The 20,193-nt window shown below is 45.3% G+C and overlaps 1 protein-coding gene across 1 annotated transcript in view; it reads left to right on the top strand.

Annotated features, from left to right (window-relative positions):
• Positions 1-20,193, top strand: part of LOC121544591 (phosphofurin acidic cluster sorting protein 2-like) — a 158,148-nt gene that overhangs the window by 98,711 nt on the left and 39,244 nt on the right. Inside the window, exons 2-5 of the mRNA XM_041854554.2 lie at positions 10,961-11,048; positions 11,381-11,470; positions 11,690-11,815; positions 14,342-14,504. Of these exons, the coding sequence (XP_041710488.2) occupies positions 10,961-11,048; positions 11,381-11,470; positions 11,690-11,815; positions 14,342-14,504 (467 nt within the window). The remainder of the gene's footprint in view (positions 1-10,960; positions 11,049-11,380; positions 11,471-11,689; positions 11,816-14,341; positions 14,505-20,193) is intronic.

Here is a 20,193-nt window from a genome sequence, read left to right as displayed (position 1 = left end):
TGAAGGACTGAACTCCTGCAGCGCCCGCAAGGTCCTCCTGCTCAAGAAAGCAAATATACAGGCCCGTCTGAAGTTTGACAATGAACATCTGAATGATTCAGAGGAGAACTGGGTGAAAGTGTTGTGGTCAGATGAGACCAAAATGGAGCTCTTTGGCATCAACTCAACTCGCCGTGTTTGGAGGAGGAGGAATGCTTCCTATGACCCCAAGAACACCATCCCCAACGTCAAACATGGAGGTGGAAACATTATGCTTTGGGGATGTTTTTCTGCTAAGGGGACAGGACAACTTTACCGCATCAAAGGGAAGATGGATGGGGCCATGTACCGTCAAATCTTGGGTGAGAACCTCCTTCCCTCAGCCAGGGCATTGAAAATGGGTTGTGGATGGGTATTCCAGCATGACAATGACCCAAAACACACGGCCAAGGCAACAAAGGAGTGGCTCAAGAAGAAGCCCATTAAGGTCCTGGAGTGGCCTAGCCAGTCTCCAGACCTTAATCCCATAGAAAATCTGTGGAGGGAGGGAGCTGAAGGTTTGAGTTGCCAAACGTCAGCCTCGAAATCTTAATGACTTGGAGAAGATCTGCAAAGAGGAGTGGGACAAAATCCCTCCTGAGATGTGTGCAAACCTGGTGGCCAACTACTAGAAACGTCTGACAATGTGATTTTCTGGAAAAAAAATTCTAAATTTGTCTGTCATAGTGATGAAAATGACAGGCCTCTCTCATCTTTTTAAGTGGGAGAACCTGCACAATTGGTGGCTGACTAAATACATTTTTCCCCCCACTGTAGGTGTTCGAATGTGTTCTAATAGGTGTTCTAATGTGTTCTAATAGGTGTTCTAATGTGTTCTAATAGGTGTTCTAATGTGTTCTAATATATGTTCTAATGTGTTCTAATAGATGTTCTAATGTGTTCTAATATGTGTTCTAATATGTGTTCTAATTAAGCAGTAAGACACGAGGGGGTGTGGTATATGGCCAATATACCACGACTAAGGTCTGTTCTTAGGCACGACGCAACGTGGATACATATGTAGTGCCTGGATACAGCCCTTAGCCGTGGTATATTGGCCATATACCACAAACCCCTGAGGTGCCTTATTGCTATTAGAAACTGGTTACCAACGTAATTAGAACAGTAAAAAATAATGTTTGCTCATACCAGTGGTATACCATCTGATATACTACAGCTTTCAGCCAATCAGCATTCAGGGCTCGAACCACCCAGTTTATAATGTGTTTTAATATGCGTTCTAATCAGTGCCGATTTTAGCATGTACATCTTGGTGGGGCAAACAAGCAAAAAGAGGCAATCCGTAATTTTGATTAAGACATTCATGAATGAGCTAGGACAGACGTAGTCAATAACTATTTGTTCAGCACTTTTGAAATGTACAGCGACAGAATTCTGAACATGGGCCATTCTTACAGTGTTCTCCCTGTACAGTCGTGGTCAAAAGTTTTGAGAATGACACAAGTATTGGTCTTCACAAAGTTCGCTGCTTCAGTGTTATGAGATATTTTTGCCAGATCTTACTATGGTATACTGAAGTATAATTACAAGCATTCCATAAGTGTCAAAGGCTTTTATTGACAATTACATTAAGTTTATGCAAAGAGTCAATATTTGCAGTGTTGACCCTTCTTTTTCAAGACCTCTGCAATCCGCCCTGGCATGCTGTCAATTAACTTCTGGGCCACATCCTGACTGATGGCAGCCCATTCTTGCATAATCAATGCTTGGAGTTTGTCAGAATTTGTGGGTTTTTTTTTGTCCACCCACTTGGATCGACCACAAGTTCTCAATGGGATTAAGGTCTGGGGAGTTTCCTGGCCATGGACCCAAAATGTCGATGTTTTGATCCCCGAGCCACTTAGTTATCACTTTTGCCTTATGGCAAGGTGCTCCATCATGCTGGAAAAGGCATTGGTCGTCACCAAACAGTTCTTGGATGGTTGGGAGAAGTTGCTCTCGGAGGATGTGTTGGTGCCATTCTTTATTCATGGCTGTGTTCTTTGGCAAAATTGTGAGTGAGCCCTCTCCCTTGGCTGAGTAGCAACCACACACATGAATGGTCTCAGTATGCTTTACTGTTGGCATGACACAGGACTGATGGTAGCGCTCACCTTGTCTTCTCCGGACAAGGTGTTTTCCGGATGCCCCAAACAATCAGAAAGGGGATTCATCAGAGAAAATGACTTTACCCCAGTCCTCAGCAGTCCAATCCCTGTACCTGCAGAATATCAGTCTGTCCCTGATGTTTTTCCTGGAGAGAAGTGGCTTCTTTGCTGCCCTTCTTGACACCAGGCCATCCTCCAAAAGTCTTCGCCTCACTGTGCGTGCAGATGCACTCACACCTGCCTGCTGCCATTCCTGAGCAAGCTCTGCACTGGTGGTGCCCCGATCCCGCAGCTGAATCAACTTTAGGAGACGGTCCTGGCACTTGCTGGACTTTCTTGGGCGCCCTGACGCCTTCTTCACAACAATTGAACCTCTCTCCTTGAAGTTCTTGATGATCCGATAAACGGTTGATTTAGGTGCAATCTTACTAGCAGCAATATCCTTGCCTGTGAAGCCCTTTTTGTGCAAAGCAATGATGACGGCACGTGTTTCCTTGCAGGTAACCATGGTTAACAGAGGAAGAACAATGATTTCAAGCACCACCCTCCTTTTAAAGCTTCCAGTCTGTTATTCTAACTCAATCAGCATGACAGAGTGATCTCCAGCCTTGTCCTTGTCAACACTCTCACCTGTGTTAACGAGATAATCACTGACATGATGGCAGCTGGTCCTTTTGTGGCAGGGCTGAAATGCAGTGGAAATGTTTTTTTCATTTTCAGTTCAATTAATTGCAATTCATCTGATCACTCTTCATGACATTCTGGAGGATATGCAAATTGCCATCATCAAAACTGAGGCAGCAGACTTTGTGTTAATTTGTATTTGTGTCATTCTCAAAACTTTTGACCACGACTGTACACCAAGTCAGAACCGTAGGATAAATAAAGGGGGCATATAAGCGGACAATTAAATTATTAGGGTGAGACACATGGGCCACTAACAGCTTAATACACAACATACACTTAGTATTACTTTCTTAGCTACAGTACACACATCTCCCTGGCATATTACATCATTTATGCAGCAGCATACAATACATTGTTGGACTCACCTTGTTGTGCTGTGCTCACTTGAACAGGAAGGTGGCGCGGCGGTCCTTCGTGGGCAAATGTTGTCATCAAACTTTGTCATCAAAGTCTGACATTCTCTGGATTTATGGTGCTTTCAATACAACTGGGAACTCTGAAAAACCAGTTCGAATCATGATGACGTCAGTGATCTTCAGGTCGGAGCTCTTGAAAAGAGGCCAGAGTTCCCGACTTGCAATTCCGAGTTGGATGACCGTTCGAAACGTATTTTCCCAGTCGGAGCTCGTTTTTTTTCTCCAGAGTTCCCAGTTGTCTTGAACTCACTGAAATCAGATTTCCCAGTTCTGAGTTTCCAGATGTTTTGAGCGCTGGATTGACATCATGGCCAATGTTGAATGTTTATCATTTTAAGCTTGGAAAAGAGACCCTTAAACCCAGACTTGGACCACACAGCCACTCCACTTAATAGCAGGCTAGTGATTGCTTTGCAATGCTTGCAGTTAGCCACTGATTCCTTCCAAACCACTCATTGTTGAATTTGCGATTTCCAACTTGTTGTGTAATGTTTATGTCCAATGGCCGATGAGCACCGATACGTTTTATCTATAATTTCTCTTCATTATTTATCTTCATATGACGAGGATTAAAAAGGATTTGCCATTAGAAAACCCTTTTGCAATTATGTTAGCACAGCTGAAAACTGTTGTGCTGATTAAAGAAGCAATAAAACTGGCCTTCTTGAGACTAGTTGAGTATCTGGAGCATCAGCAATTGTGGGTTCGATTACAGGCTCAAAATGGCCGGAAACAAATAACTTTCTTCTGAAACTCATCAGTCTATTCTTGTTTTGAGAAATGAAGGCTATTCCATGCGAGAAATTGCCAAGAAACTGAAGATCTCGTATAACGCTGTGTACTACTCCCTTCACAGAACAGAGCAAACTGGTTCTAACCAGAATAGAAAGAGGAGTGGGAGGCCCCAGTGCACAACTGAGCAAGAGGACAAATACATTAGAGTGTCTAGTTTGAGAAACAGACGCCTCACAGGTCCTCAACTGGCAGCTTCATTAAATAGTACCCGCAGAACACCAGTCTCAACGTCAACAGTGAAGAGGCGACTCCGGGATGCTGACCTTCTAGGCAGAGTTGCAAAGAAAAAGCCATATCTTAGACTGGCCAATAAAAATTATAGATTAAGATGGGCAAAAGAACACAGACACTGGACAGAGGAAAATTTGAAAAAATATTCATGGACAGACAAATCGAAGTTTGAGGTGTTCGGATCACAAAGAAGAACATTTGTGGAGACTGAGTGTATCTCCTGAGTGGTGCAGTGGTCTAAGGCACTGCATCGCAGTTCTAACTGTGCCTCTAGAGATCCTGGTTCGAATCCAGGCTCTGTCGCAGCCGGCCGCGACCGGGAGACTCATGGGCGGCGCACAATTGGCCCAGCGTCGTCCAGGGTAGGGGAGGGAATGGCCGGCAGGGATGTAGCTCAGTTGATAGAGCATGGCGTTTGCAACGCCAGGGTTGTGGGTTCGATTCCCACGGGGGGCCATTATAAAAAAAATATATATATATATGTATTCACTAACTGTAAGTCGCTCTGGATAAGAGCGTCTGCTAAATGACTAAAATGTAAAAAAAAATATGTAAAATGAGACCTAGTTGAGAGAATGCCAAGAGTGTGCAAAGCTGTCATCAAGGCAAATGGTGGCTATTTGAAGAATCTCAAATATAACATATGTTTTGATTTGTTTAATACTTTTTTTGGTTACTACATGATTCCATGTGTGTTATTTCATAGTTTTGATGTCTTCACTATTATTCTACAATGTAGAAAATAGTAAAAGTAAAGAAAAACCCTTGAATGAGTAGGTGTCCACACTTTTGACTGGTACTGTATATATAAATATATATATATTTTGTTGCTCTGCCCCACCTGCCCTGAATGACGGGTTGCCACTGGTTCTAATGTGTTTTAATATGTGTTCTAATGTGTTTTAATATGTGTTCTAATGTGTTTTAATGTGTGTTCTAATGTGTTCTAAAATGTGTTCTAATGTGTTTTAATATGTGTTCTAATGTGTTTTAATGTGTGTTCTAATGTGTTCTAAAATGTGTTCTAATGTGTTTTAATATGTGTTCTAATGTGTTTTAATATGTGTTCTAATGTGTTTTAATATGTGTTCTAATGTGTTTTAATATGTGTTCTAAAATGTAATTCTATGCTGTTATGCCTCCACGGTCATTCTAGGAATCAACATCAATCCCAGTTAAATGACAGCTTGGTAACTGGACTCCCGTGTGGTCTCTCCCCGAGTCTCTAGGGTTCACTAGACTAGGCTATTGCTGCATCTGAAATGGCACCCTATTCCCTATATAGTGCACTACTTTTGGCCACAGCTCTCTACATATACAGTGGGGAGAACAAGTATTTGATACACTGCCGATTTTGCAGGTTTTCCGACTTACAAAGCATGTAGAGGTCTGTCATTTTTATCATAGGTACACTTCAACTGTGAGAGACGGAATCTAAAACAAAAATCCAGAAAATCACATTGTATGATTTTGAAGTAATTATTTTGCATTTTATTGTATGACATAAGTATTTGATCACCTACCAACCAGTAAGAATTCCGGCTCTCACAAACCTGTTAATTTTTCATTAAGAAGTCCTCCTGTTCTCCACTCATTACCTGTATTAACTGCACCTGTTTGAACTCGTTACCTGTATAAAAGACACCTGTCCACACACTCAATCAAACAGACTCCAACCTCTCCACAATGGCCAAGACCAGAGAGCTGGGATAAAATTGTAGACCTGCACAAGGCTGGGATGGGCTACAGGACAATAGGCAAGCAGCTTGGTGAGAAGGCAACAACTGTTGGCGCAATTATTAGAAAATGGAAGAAGTTCAAGATGACGGTCAATCACCCTCGGTCTGGGGCTCCATGCAAGATCTCACCTCGTGGGGCATCAATGATCATGAGGAAGGTGAGGGATCAGCCCAGAACTACACGGCAGGACCTGGTCAATGACCTGAAGAGAGCTGGGACCACAGTCTCAAAGAAAACCATTAGTAACACACTACGCCGTCATGGATTAAAATCCTGCAGGGCACGCAAGGTCCCCCTGCTCAAGCCAGCGCATGTCCAGGCCCGTCTGAAGTTTGCCAATGACCATCTGGATGATCCAGAGGAGGAATGGTAGAAGGTCATGTGGTCTGATGAGACAAAAATATAACTTTTTGGTCTAAACTCCACTCGCCGTGTTTGGAGGAAGAAGAAGGATGAGTACAACCCCAAGAACACCATCCCAACCGTGAAGCATGGAGGTGGAAACATCATTCTTTGGGGATGCTTTTCTGCAAAGGGGACAGGACGACTGCACCGTATTGAGGGGAGGATGGATGGGGCCATGTATCACGAGATCTTGGCCAACAACGTCTTTCCCTCAGTAAGAGCATTGAAGATGGGTCGTGGCTTGGTCTTCCAGGATGACAACGACCCGAAACACACAGCCAGGGCAACTAAGGAGTGGCTCCGTAAGAAGCATCTCAAGGTCCTGGAGTGGCCTAGCCAGTCTCCAGACCTGAACCCAATAGAACATCTTTGGAGGGAGCTGAAAATCCGTATTGCCCAGCGACAGCCCCGAAACCTGAAGGATCTGGAGAAGGTCTGTATGGAGGAGTGGGCAAAAATCCCTGCTGCAGTGTGTGCAAACCTGGTCAAGACCTACAGGAAACGTCTCTGTAATTGCAAACAAAGTTTTCTGTACCAAATATTAAGTTCTGCTCTTCTGATGTATCAAATACTTATGTCATACAATAAAATGCAAATTAATTACTTAAAAATCATACAATGTGATTTTCTGGATTTTTGTTTTAGATTCCGTCTCTCACAGTTGAAGTGTACCTATGATAAAAAAAATTACAGACCTCTACATGCTTTGTAAGTAGGAAAACCTGCAAAATCGGCAGTGTATCAAATACTTGTTCTCCCCACTGTATCTTCCACGTCTCAGGCCAGGAACATTGTACTCCAAACTCCCACTGTACTGTCAAAATAAACCAGCAGCACATGGTGAAAGATAAGAGTAACATCACGTCCCCTGGAATGGTTTATAAATGATGTCATTCTGGCAACAGACAGACTAGCCCATGTTGAGGTGGGGTAACAACAGGGTTGTCCCCCATCCTACTGGCGGCAGGTGGCTTAGTGGTTAAGAGCGTCGTGCCAGTAACCGAAAGGTCGCTGGTTCTAATCCCCGAGCCAACTAGGTGAAAAATCTGTCGATGTGCCCTTGAGCAAGGCACTTAACCCTAATTGCTCCTGTAAGTCGCTCTGGATAAGAGCGTCTGCTAAATAATGTAAATGTAAATGTAGTGGTAATGTTGAGGTTGCATAAAACTGCTAGATCGGTCTTATTTATATTACTATACTGAACAAAAATATAAACGCAACATGTAAAGTGTTGGTCCCATGTTTCATGAGCCGAAATAAAATATCCTAGAAATGTTCCATATGCACAAAAAAGCTTATTTCTCTCAAATTGTGTGCACAAATTTGTTTACATCCCTGTTAGTGAACATTTCTCCTTTGCCAAGATAATCCATCCACCTGACAGGTGTGGCATATCAAGAAGCTGATTAAACAGCATGATAATTACACAGGTGCACCTTTTGCTGGGGACAATAAAAGGCCACTCTAAAATGTGCAGTTTTGTCACACTACACAATGCCACAGATGTCTCAAGTTTTGAGGGAGCGTGCAGTTGGCATGCTGACTGCAGGAATGTACACCAGAGCTGTTGGCAGAGAAATTAATGTTAATTTCTCTACATTTTAGTCATTTAGCAGACGCTCTTATCCAGAGCGACTTACAGTTAGTGAGGTCATACATTTTTATTTATTTTTCATACTGGAATCGAACCCACAACCCTGGCGTTGCAAATGCCATGCTCTACCAACTGAGCTACATCCCTGCCGGCCATTCCCTCCCCTACCCTGGACGACGCTAATTGTGCGCCGCCCCATGGGTCTCCCGGTCGCGGCCGGCTACGACAGAGCCTGGATTCGAACCAGGATCTCTAGTGGCACAGCTAGCACTGCGATGCAGTGCCTTAGACCACTGCGCCACTCGGGAGGACATAAGCTGCATCCAATATCGTTTTAGAGAATTTGGCAGAACGTCCAACCGGCCTCACAACCGCAGACCACGTGTAACCACGCCAGCCCAAGACCTCCACATCCGGCTTCTTCACCTGCGGGATCGTCTGAAACCAGAATAATTTCTGCATAAACTGTCAGAAACCGTCTCAGGGAAGCTCATCTGCGTGCTCGTCGTCCTTACCAGGGTCTTGACCTGACTGCAGTTCGGCGTCGTAACTGACTTCAGTGGGCAAATGCTCACCTTCGATGGCCACTGGCACGCTGGAGAAGTGTGCTCTTCATGGATGGCGTCGTGAGGGCAAGCGGTTTGCTGATGTCAACGTTGTGAACAGAGTGCTCCATGGTGGTGGTGGGGTTATGGTATGGGCAGGCATAAGCTATGGACAGCAAACACAATTGCATATTATCGATGGCAATTTGAATGCACAGAGATACCGTGACGAGATCCTGAGGCCCATTGTCGTGCCATTCATCCACCGCCATCACCTCATGTTTCAGCATGATAATGCACGGCCCCATGACGCAAGGATCTGTACACAATTCCTGGAAGCTGAAAATGTCCCAGTTCTTCCATGGCCTGAATACTCACCAGACATGTCACCCAATGAGCATGTTTAGGATGCTCTGGATCGACGTGTACGACAGCGTGTTCCAGTTCCCGCCAATATCCAGAAACTTTGCACAGCCATTGAAGAGGAGTGGGACAACATTCCACAGGCCACAATCAACAGCCTGATCAACTCTATGAGAAGGAGATGTGTCGCGCTGCATGAGGCAAATAGTGGTCACACCAGATATCTGTGACCAACGGATGCATCTCTGTATTCCCAGTCATGTGAAATCCATAGATTAGGGCCTAATGAATTTATTTCAATTGACTGATATCCTTATATGAACTGTAACTCAGTAAAATCGTTGAAATTGTTGCGTGTTGCGTTTCCATTTTATTTATTTTATTATAGAGTGGCAAGGAGTGCAATGTTAGCACAAACAGATTGGATTTCTCCAGGCTACTCCAAACCTGGGAGTTTTGGGGAAGTTACTGCCATTTAGCCACCCTAGAAGACAGGTTTTCCTAGCAGCTCGCTAGCTTCTCTTGTAGGAATGAAGATAAAGTGAAGAGAGAGGAAGGAAGGAAGGAAGGAAGGAAGGAAGGAAGGAAGGAAGGAAGGAAGGAAGGAAGGAAGGAAGGAAGGAAGGAAGGAAGGAAGGAAGGAAGGAAGGAAAGAGAGCGTGAGAATAATAATGTATAGTGTCTTTTTCCAGGGAGTGAGTCAAACATCGTGAGGGGCTTTTTAAATCCTCCTCCAGTTGTGACAATGCAGAGCGACACAAAGATGTCTACCGCCCCTTTTAGTAGGAGCCCTAAATGGCATCCAGAGCCCTATGAGCCCTCGTCTAAAGTAGTGCACTATATAGAAAATAGGGTGCCATTTGGGACAGTCTGAGATGTTGGCAACAGTCCCTCCTCTCCTCTAACCAGAACAGACCATGTAAAGGAAAGTGAAAGAGGATTTAGCCTCAATAGCCTGTCTCCCCCCAGACACCCATAGTTAAGCATCAAGCATCACTAACAGATCCAGTGCTTTGAACAGGATCTCTGTTCTTTAGCAAATTTCTGTTTTGTTTTTCTTAGAAAGACCAGCCTGTTCTCTGCCATCTCTTTTCAAAAGTTGTGTTTTTTTCCACTCTTCTTGAATTGTGTCTTTTGGATGGAGATGGGAGAGCTATCACAGCGTATTATTCATGCATCAGTCAGGGTACATCACTGAGAAGTGGAGAGTTTAGATGACAGGAAGGCTAATCGGTTTCCTCCCATGAAATAGTTATGCCGCTCTGAATCACAAAGAATGATGATACACAGTAGAGTGACTTCTGAAGGTTTCGATGTGAGCTGCACAGCAGGTCAGTTCAAGGCTGTGTTGTGATGATGTCCGATTCATGTCTTTGGTGTTGTTGTATGGTGTTTACTCAATATGGTCATTTTAGTTTATTTACATGAACAATGTGTGCGTGCGTGAGCGTGTGCATATTCACTGACTGTACCAAACATTAGGAACACCTTCCTAATATTGAGTTGCACCCCCCCCCCTTTTTGTCCTCAGAACGGCCTCAATTCATCAGGGCATGGACTCTACAAGGTGTTGAAAGCGTTCCACAGGGATGCTGGGCCCATGTTGACTCCAATGCTTCCCCACAGTTGTGTCAAGTTGGCTGGATGTCCTTTGGGTGGTGGACCATTCTTGATAACAAATGGGAAACTGTTGAGCGTGGAAAAAAAAACCAGCAGCGTTGCAGTTCTTGTCACAAACCGGTGCGCCTGGCACCTACTACCATACCCCGTTCAAAGGCACTGAAATCTTTTGTCTTGCCCATTCACCCTCTGAATGGTACAAATACACAATCCATGTCTCTCATGGCTCTCAAATCCTTCTTTTAACCTGTCTCCTCCCCCCTTCATCTGAAAAGGATTAAAAGTGACATCAATAAGGGATCATAGCTTTCACCTGGATTCACCAGGTCAGTCAGTCAGTCATAGAAAGAGCAGGCGTCCTTAATGTTTTGTCCACTCAGTGTACGCGCAAGTGTCAATACTAGGCCTAATTGTTCTGTATCCATCTTCTATGTGCAGGTTGTGCAGTCTGACTCTGAAGAAGTTGGTGGTTCTGAGGGAGCTGGACAAGGAGCTCATCTCTGTGGTCATCGCCGTCAAGATCCAGGTAACGTTCTGACCTTTCACACCTCACCTGGCTGCAGGTACGGCAGAAATACACCTGAGAATCAAGATGACATGAGTTCACACACACACACACACACACACACACACACACACACACACTTTCACACAATCCAGGTAGACTGCATAGATGTCACATACATCCTCTTAAGACAAATGTTATCCAAGCTGACAGATGCATTCTTATGCTTCACGTCCTGTACGTTTAGCTTGTAACCTGCTGGTTGACTGTTGGAGCTTAGCAGAGGTTTTGCAGAAATATGAATGGTATCAATGGCTGACAAACAGTCTGGTGATGTGTGATTCCTTTCCCAGGGCTCCAAGAGGATCCTGAGGTCCCACGAGATAGTGCTGCCCCCTAGTGGCTCGGTGGAGACTGACCTAGCTCTCACCTTCTCACTGCAGGTAAAGATAACGCAAGGCCATTCTATTGTCTTAAGTCAGATAGCGCCAACAACTCTGTCTGCACTAGGTCGAGGAACTATTGGCACATGGGATGAAGGCCTGAAAATGGCATATGGAGAAATCATGAACTCTCCTGCGTCCATGTTTTTCCACTTACTTAAGAACGATGTTGTTATAAAACTGATTCCTCTCTCCTCTATTTTCGTATTTCATCCTCAGTACCCTCACTTCCTGAAGAGAGAGGGCAACAAGCTCCAGATCCTGCTGCAGAGGAGGAAGAGATACAAGAACAGGACTATCCTGGGATACAAGACCCTGGCTGTAGGAACCATCGATATGGCTGAGGTAGGAACCATCGATATGGCTGAGGTAGGAACCATCGATATGGCTGAGGTAGGAACCATCGATATGGCTGAGGTAGGAACCATCGATATGGCTGAGGTAGGAACCATCGATATGGCCGAGGTAGGAACCATCGATATGACTGAGGTAGGAACCATCGATATGGCCGAGGTAGGAACCATCGATATGGCTGAGGGTAGGAACCATCGATATGGCCGAGGTAGGAACCATCGATATGGCCGAGGTAGGAACCATCGATATGGCTGAGGTAGGAACCATCGTTATGGCTGAGATAGGAACCATCGATATGGCTGAGGTAGGAACCATCGATATGGCTGAGGTAGGAACCATCGATATGGCTGAGGGTAGGAACCATCGATATGGCTGAGGGTAGGAACCATCGATATGGCCGAGGTAGGAACCATCGATATGGCTGAGGTAGGAACACAATGATCACACAACAGTTTCAGACTGCTGTCGTAACCATGAACTAACATTAGTGTAATAATGATTTTACTTGATTTCATATTCCACATAGTTTATTTTTGAAGGCCTTAACACACAGATGGCATTCATGCTGCTTGTGTATTGTGGTGCATTTTATGAACAAGGCAACAGTAAGCATGTCTTCACCCACAATGATGCAGGGCCCCTCTTGGGTCAATCAGTGTAATTCTGTAAATGACGGATCTCTATGGCAAGTATCATTCACCCAAGTTTCGTCAAAAGTTCAGTGCAGATCGGTCATTTTGGTGCCAGAAGAGTAGCGTTTTAAGTGTTTATCACCAAATTCAAAAATGGCGGAACATCCATAATGACGGATCTTATGGGTCCTTAAAGGCAAATTTGTTCCTTGTGAGGAGAGGGACCTATGTACTGAATTTCATGACTTTATGTCAAACAGGGTGAGGGGTGTGACTGTTCAAAGTTTGCATTTTCAATACCTTGTTATAGCGCCACCATCTGGCCAATCAGTGTAATTTTGTAAATGCTGGATCTCTACGACAAGATGCATCATTCACCCGAGTTTCGTCAAAATCGGGCCAGTGCTGTCTGAGATGTCTGTCTGAACAGCAGAAAGCCATACCGCTGCATGAAGGCAGCACTGTAAGATGGCACTGTGTGGCTCTGCCTTAAACCCAAACCCTGTTACATTATAGACCGTCTCTATTTAACCCAGTTCCCAGGGGGCTGAGAGACTACAGTTGGACTGTTACATTATAGACCATCTCTATTTAACCCAGTTCCCAGGGGGGCTGAGAGACTGAAGAATAGCCTGGTGGTTCCAGATCTGTCTGTGCTGTCTTGCCAACTCCTTTGGTTGTTTGTCTACCATAGAACACCCACAGGAGTTGGCATTACAGTACTAACAGATCTGGGACCAACAGGCTAGACAGAGGGATGTGAAAGTCCCTCTAACACCGGGCACACATAGAGCTGAGAGGAGGAAGACTCCCTCTCCGGGCCCTATCTGTACGGAGGGAGGGAGGGAGGGAGGGAGGGAGGGAGGGAGAGAGGGAGGGAGAGAGAGAGAGAGAAGGAGAGAAGTGGGGAAGGGAGGGAGGCAAGCAGGCGTTATTCTCAGGAACATGTTTGTTGGAATTGAACAGAAATAGAATAGTTACTTTTGGGACTTTGAGGATAGCAACAGCAGAGAGAAACAGATGATCTGATAACTGGAAAGATACTTTCATCAAAATTGTGGTTCTCTCAGCACTGTATTCATCTAGCCCTCCCCCCTACCGTCCTCTCTCTCCTTCTCCTTCCCTCATCCCCCTCTCTGTCTCTCTCTCTCCTTCTCCTTCCCTCATCCCCCTCTCTGTCTCTCTCTCTCCTTCTCCTTCCATCATCCCCCTCTCTGTCTCTCTCTCTCCTTCTCCTTCACTCATCCCCCTCTCTGTCTCTCTCTCTCCTTCTCCTTCCATCATCCCCCTCTCTGTCTCTCTCTCTCCTTCTCCTTCCCTCATCCCCCTCTCTGTCTCTCTCTCTCCTTCTCCTTCCCTCATCCCCCTCTCTGTCTCTCTCCTTCTCCTTCCCTCATCCCCCTCTCTGTCTCTCTCTCTCCTTCTCCTTCCCTCATCCCCCTCTCTGTCTCTCTCCTTCTCCTTCTCTCATTCCCCTCTCTGTCTCTATCCTTCTCCTTCCCTCATCCCCCTCTCTGTCTCTCTCTCTCCTTCTCCTTCCCTCATCCCCCTCTCTGTCTCTCTCTCTCCTTCTCCTTCCATCATCCCCCTCTCTGTCTCTCTCTCTCCTTCTCCTTCCCTCATCCCCCTCTCTGTCTCTCTCCTTCTCCTTCTCTCATTCCCCTCTCTGTCTCTATCCTTCTCCTTCCCTCATCCCCCCTCTCTGTCTCTCTCTCTCTCCTTCTCCTTCCCTCATCCCCCTCTCTGTCTCTCTCTCTCCTTCTCCTTCCATCATCCCCCTCTCTGTCTCTCTCTCTCCTTCTCCTTCCCTCATCCCCCTCTCTGTCTCTCTCCTTCCCACTCTCCCTCAAAGTTGTTCTAATGTAATCTCTCTGCCCCCCACCAGGTGATGCAGCAGCCAACGGAGGGGAGCCAAGTTCTGTCTCTGTGCAGTAACCAGAAGGAGATGCTGGGTAAAGTAGCAGAGATCTGGATCTTCTCTCTGTCCAGTCAGCCCATAGACCACGAGGAGGCCGCTCTGCAGGAGGGAACCAAGATCAAATGCTCAGGTAGGCTTCAGCACAGGATGGCTCTGTTCCTGTTAAGGTAAGCTCTGAGGCGTGGCTGTAGACCCCTAAGGTGTTAGGCCTCCAGCGTGTGTTAACAGCATGATCCCATCATAATCAGCCGCCCTTCAGCCAGCCAGCCCTGTAGAGGGTAACAGAGGCTAGCGTAAGTTGAAGTTTAATACGGTCGATTTTTCAGTGAGCTCATAGACCACGAAGAGGCTGCTCTGCAGGGGGGGAACAATGATCAAATGTTCATGTAGGTTTCTACACATCATGATTCTACTCAGGTATGTGCTAACGCAGGTACACTGTGACGCAGCAAGGCTCTGCGTTAGTATGGGTTAATACAGCACTGCAGGGGGGGGAACCAAGATCAAATGCTCAGGTACGCTGATACACAACATTGTGGTTCTAGTAAGGTATGACTCAACACGGTTTTCTTGACTTTATGTTTTGTTTTACCCCATATGTAACTCTGTGTTGTTGTTTTTTTATCGCACTGCTTTGCTTTATCTTGGCCAGGTCGCAGTTTGTAAATGAGAACTTGTTCTCAGCTGGTTTACCTGGTTAAATAAAGGTGGAAAAAACAAACAGTACGGCTCAGCACAAGTTGTCTCTGCTCCAGAACGGGTTAACACAGTGTTTTGACTTTGGATATTCAAATTACTGGAATAATTAAATGTATCTAATTAATCTAATTATTTTGGCTATCCAAATTAATCTATGAGGGGCACCATTAGGGGTTTTGATATAGAGAGACCCCTTGAATTAACTCTATCACTACTTATCATTAACCATACCATTAAACCTAAACTCAGCAAAAAAAGGAAACGTCCTTTCACTGTCAACTGCGTTTATTTTCAGCAAACTTAACATGTGAAAATATTTGTATGAACATAACAAGATTCAACCACTGAGACATAAACTGAACAAGTTCCACAGATTTGCCAGTTCTTGCTGTGAGATGTTACCCCACTCTTCCACCAAGGCACCTGCAAGTTTCCGGACATTTCTGTGGGGAATGGCCCTAGCCCTCACCCTCCGATCCAACAGGTCCCAGACGTGCTCAATGGGATTGAGATCCGGACTCTTCGCTGGCCATGGCAGAACACTGACATTCCTATCTTGCAGGAAATCACGCACAGAACGAGCAGTATGGCTGGTGGCATTGTCATGCTGGAGGGTCATGTCAGGATGAGCCTGCAGGAAGGGTACCACATGAGGGAGGAGGATGTCTTCCCTGTAACGCACAACGTTGAGATTGCCTGCAATGACAACAAGCTCAGTCCGATGATGCTGTGACACACCGCCCCAGACCATGACGGACCTGCCACCTCCAAATCGATCCCGCTCCAGAGTACAGGCCTCTGTGTAACGCTCATTCCTTCGACGATAAGCGCGAATCCGACCATCACCCCTGGTGAGACAAAACCGCGACCCGTCAGTGAAGAGCACTTTTTGCCAGTCCTGTCTGGTCCAGCGACGGTGGGTTTGTGCCCATAGGCAACGTTGTTGCCGGTGATGTCTGGTGAGGACCTGCCTTACAACAGGCCTACAAGCCCTCAGTGCAGCCTCTCTCAGCCTATTGTGGACAGTCTGAGCACTGATGGAGGGATTGTGCGTTCCTGGTGTAACTCGGGCAGTTGTTGTTGCCATCCTGTACCTGTCCCGCAGGTGTGATGTTCGGATGTACCGATCCTGTGCAGGTGTTGTTACACGTGGGTCTGCCACTGCGAGGATGATCAGCTGTCCGTCCTGTCTCCCTGTAGCGCTGTCTTAGGCGTCTCACAGTACGGACATTGCAATTTATTGCCCTGGCCACATCTGCAGTCCTCATGTCTCCTTGCAGCATGCCTAAGGCACGTTCACGCAGATGAGCAGGGACCCTGGGCATCTTTCTTTTGGTGTTTTTCAGAGTCAGTAGAAAGGCCTCTTTAGTGTCCTAAGTTTTCATAACTGTGACCTTAATTGCCTACCGTCTGTAAGCTGTTAGTGTCTTAATGACCGTTCCACAGGTGCATGTTCATTAAATGTTTATCGTTCCACAGGCGCCCGGCCCGCCACAAGAAGTCGCTAGAACGCGATGGGACAAGAACATCCCGGCCGGCCAAACCCTCCCCTAACCCGGACGACGCTGGGCCAATTGTGCACCGCCTCACGGGTCTCCCGTTCACGGCCGGCTGTGACACAGCCTGGGATCGAACCCGGGTCTGAAGTAACGCCTCAAGCACTGCGATGCAGTGCCTTAGACCTCCGCGCCACTCAGGAGGCCTCACAGGCAGATATGGCAACACCTTAACAGGACTTTGGAGAATTGGAAATCCTTATTCGTAAAAACAGGAGAGGTGAAGGAGAGACTACATCAGCCGTGAAACTATAGCCTCCCTAACCAGGGACCGGCCCGGTTACAGATTAACCGCGGTGGACAGTATTGGTCATTGATTTGTAATTCAGACTTAACAGTCTTACAATAATCAGTTACTGCAACCACTTTTACACAGACACAGCGTCACCCAAAGGGAAATTAAATGCAATGATGTATTTGCGTGTATGTTAGCTGAGTGTCGTCTGGTTCAGTTGGGTTTCCGTTATGATGGAGAGGAAACAGGGCGTTGGAGAAGCTTCTCCCCTCATCGGAGCTCACACGCAGAGGAGCTCATCATTCTCTCTCAGTTTCAGTTCTCAACTCCATTTGGTCCAAAGAGATTACGTTTGTTAAGGCACGATGGTGCACTGGAATGTTTGGGTCCCCTTAGGGCAAGATAAAAGTGCACTGGAATGTTTGGGTCCCCTTAGGGCAAGATAAAAGTACACTGGAATGTTTGGGTCCCCTTAGGGCAAGATAAAAGTACACTGGAATGTTTGGGTCCCCTTAGGGCAAGATAAAAGTACACTGGAATGTTTGGGTCCCCTTTGGGAGAGATAAAACTCAGCGGTTCGTCGTGAGTGAGCAGAGTGTGTTGCTCGGCAAAGTTCCTCTCAGGTGATTCTTATGTCTCAGTTGGATAAGGCTTCCTCGATCTGTGTTTCGGGGAAATGGCAGCTTCATTAAATAGTACACGCAAAACACTAGTCTCAACGTCAACAGTGAAGAGGCGACTCCAGGGTGCTGACCTTCTAGGCAGAGTTGCAAAGAAAATGTCTAGTGTTCTTTTGCCCATCTTAATCTTTTATTTTTATTGGCCAGTCTGAGATATGGCTTTTTCTTTGCAACTCTGCCTAGGTCAGCATCCCGGAGTCGCCTCTTCACTGTTGACGTTGAGACTGGTGTTTTGCGGGTACTATTTAATGAAGCTGCCAGTTGAGGACCTGTGAGGCGCCTGTTTCCTCAAACTAGACACTCTAATGTATTTGTCCTCTTGCTTAGTTGTGCACCGGGGCCTCCCACTCCTCTTTCTATTCTGGTTAGAGCCAGTTTGCGCTGTTCTGTGAAGGGAGTAGTACACAGCGTTGTACGAGATCTTCTGTTTCTTGGCAATTTCTCGCATGGAATAGCCTTCATTTCTCAGAACAAGAATAGACTGACGAGTTTCAGAAGAAAGTTCTTTGTTTCTGGCCATTTTGATCCTGTAATCGAACCCACAATTGCTGATGCTCCTGATACTCAACTAGTCTCAAGAAGGCCAGTTTTATTGCTTCTTTAATCAGTACAGCAGTTTTCAGCTGTGCTAACATAATTGCAAAATGGTTTTCTAATGATCAATTAGCCTTTTAAAATGATAAACTTGGATTAGCAAACACAACGTGCCATTGGAACACAGGACTGATGGTTGCTGATAATGGGCCTCTGTACGCCTATGTAGATATTCCATAAAAAATCTGCAGTTTCCAGCTACAATAGCCATTTACAACATTAACAATGTCTACACTGTATTTCTGATCAATTTGATGTTATTTTCATGGACAAAAAAATGGCTTTTCTTTCGAAAAAAATGACATTTCTAAGTGACCCCAAACTTTTGAACGGTAGTGTACCTCACTACTGAACATCACTACTGAACATCACTACTGAACCTCCTGTACAGTGCCTTGCAAAAGTATTCATCCCCCTAGGCGTTTTTCCTATTTTGTTGCATTATAACCTGTAATTTAAATTGAGTTTTATTTGGATTTCATGTAATGGACATACACAAAATAGTCCAACTTGGTGAAGTGAAATGAAAAAAAATAACTTGTTTCAAAACATTCTACCAAATAAATAACGGAAAAGTGGTGCGTGCATATGTATTCACCCCCTTTGCTATGAAGCCCCTAAATAAGATCTGGTGCAACCAATTACCTTCAGAAGTCACATAATTAGTTAAATAAAGTCCACCTGTGTGCAATCTAAGTGTCACATGATCTGTCACATGATCTCAGCAAGCAAGTTTATTTATACAGCACAATTCATACATCGAAGCAATTCAATGTTCTTTACAAAGATGTTTATCAAAAGTAATGAAAACATCATAATAATAAAAATACAATAAAAACAAACAAAACAAATAACATATAAAGATTAAAAATTAAAAATGGGATGAAAACTTATGAAGCTATAAGGCTAAACAGTGTGGTTCAGTTTAAGTGCTCAGTCGTAGGAACGTGAAAAGAGTAGTGTTTTTAACCTGGATTTAAAAATGGATACGTTTGGGGCACATCTAAGATCTTCTGGTAGTTTATTCCAGTTGTGTACAGTACATACACACCTATTCTGAAAGGCCCCAGAGTCTGCAACACCACTAAGCGAGGGGCACCACCAAGCAAGTGGCACCATGAAGACCAAGGAGCTCTCCAAACAGGTCAGGGACAAAGTTGTGGAGAAGTATAGATCAGGGTTGGGTTATAAAAAAATATCAGAAACGTTGAACATCCCACGGAGCACAATAAAATTCATTATTTAAAAATTGAAAGAATATGGCACCAGAACAAACCTGCCAAGAGAGGGCCACCCACCAAAACTCACAGACCAGGCAAGGAGGGCATTAATCAGAGAGGCAACAAAGAGATCAAAGATAACCCTGAAGGAGCTGCAAAGCTCCACAGCGGAGATTGGATTTTCTGTCCAGAGGACCACTTTAAGCCATACACTCCACAGAGCTGGGCTTTACGGAAGAGTGGCCAGAAAAAAGCCATTGCTTAAAGAAAAAAATAAGCAAACATGTTTGGTGTTCGCCAAAAGGCATGTGGGAGACTCCCCAAACATATGGAAGGAAGTACTCAGATGAGACTAAAATTGAGCTTTTTGGCCATCAAGGAAAACGCTATGTCTGGCGCAAACCCAACACCTCTCATCACCCCGAGAACACCATCCCCACAGTGAAGCATGGTGGTGGCAGCATCATGCTGTGGGGATGTTTTTCATCGGCAGGGACTGGGAAACTGGTCAGAATTGAAGGAATGATGAATGGCGCTAAATACAGGGAAATTCTTGTCTTTCAGTCTTCCAGAGATTTGAGACTGGGACGGAGGTTCACCTTCCAGCAGGACAATGACCCTAAGCATACTGCTAAAGCAACACTCGAGTGGTTTAAGGGGAAACATTTAAATGTCTTGGAATGGCCTAGTCAAAGCCCAGACCTCAATCCAATTGAGAATCTGTGGTATCACTTAAAGATTGCTGTACACCAGCGGAACCCATCCAACTTGAAAGACCTGGAGCAGTTTTGCCTTGAAGAATGGGCAAAAATCCCAGTGGCTAGATGTGCCAAGC

The sequence above is a fragment of the Coregonus clupeaformis genome, chromosome 29 (assembly GCF_020615455.1).
Source record: "Coregonus clupeaformis isolate EN_2021a chromosome 29, ASM2061545v1, whole genome shotgun sequence".
NCBI lineage: Eukaryota > Metazoa > Chordata > Actinopteri > Salmoniformes > Salmonidae > Coregonus > Coregonus clupeaformis.
The sequence above is the reverse complement of the archived record's forward strand: the minus strand, read 5'-3'. Positions and strand labels throughout refer to the sequence as shown.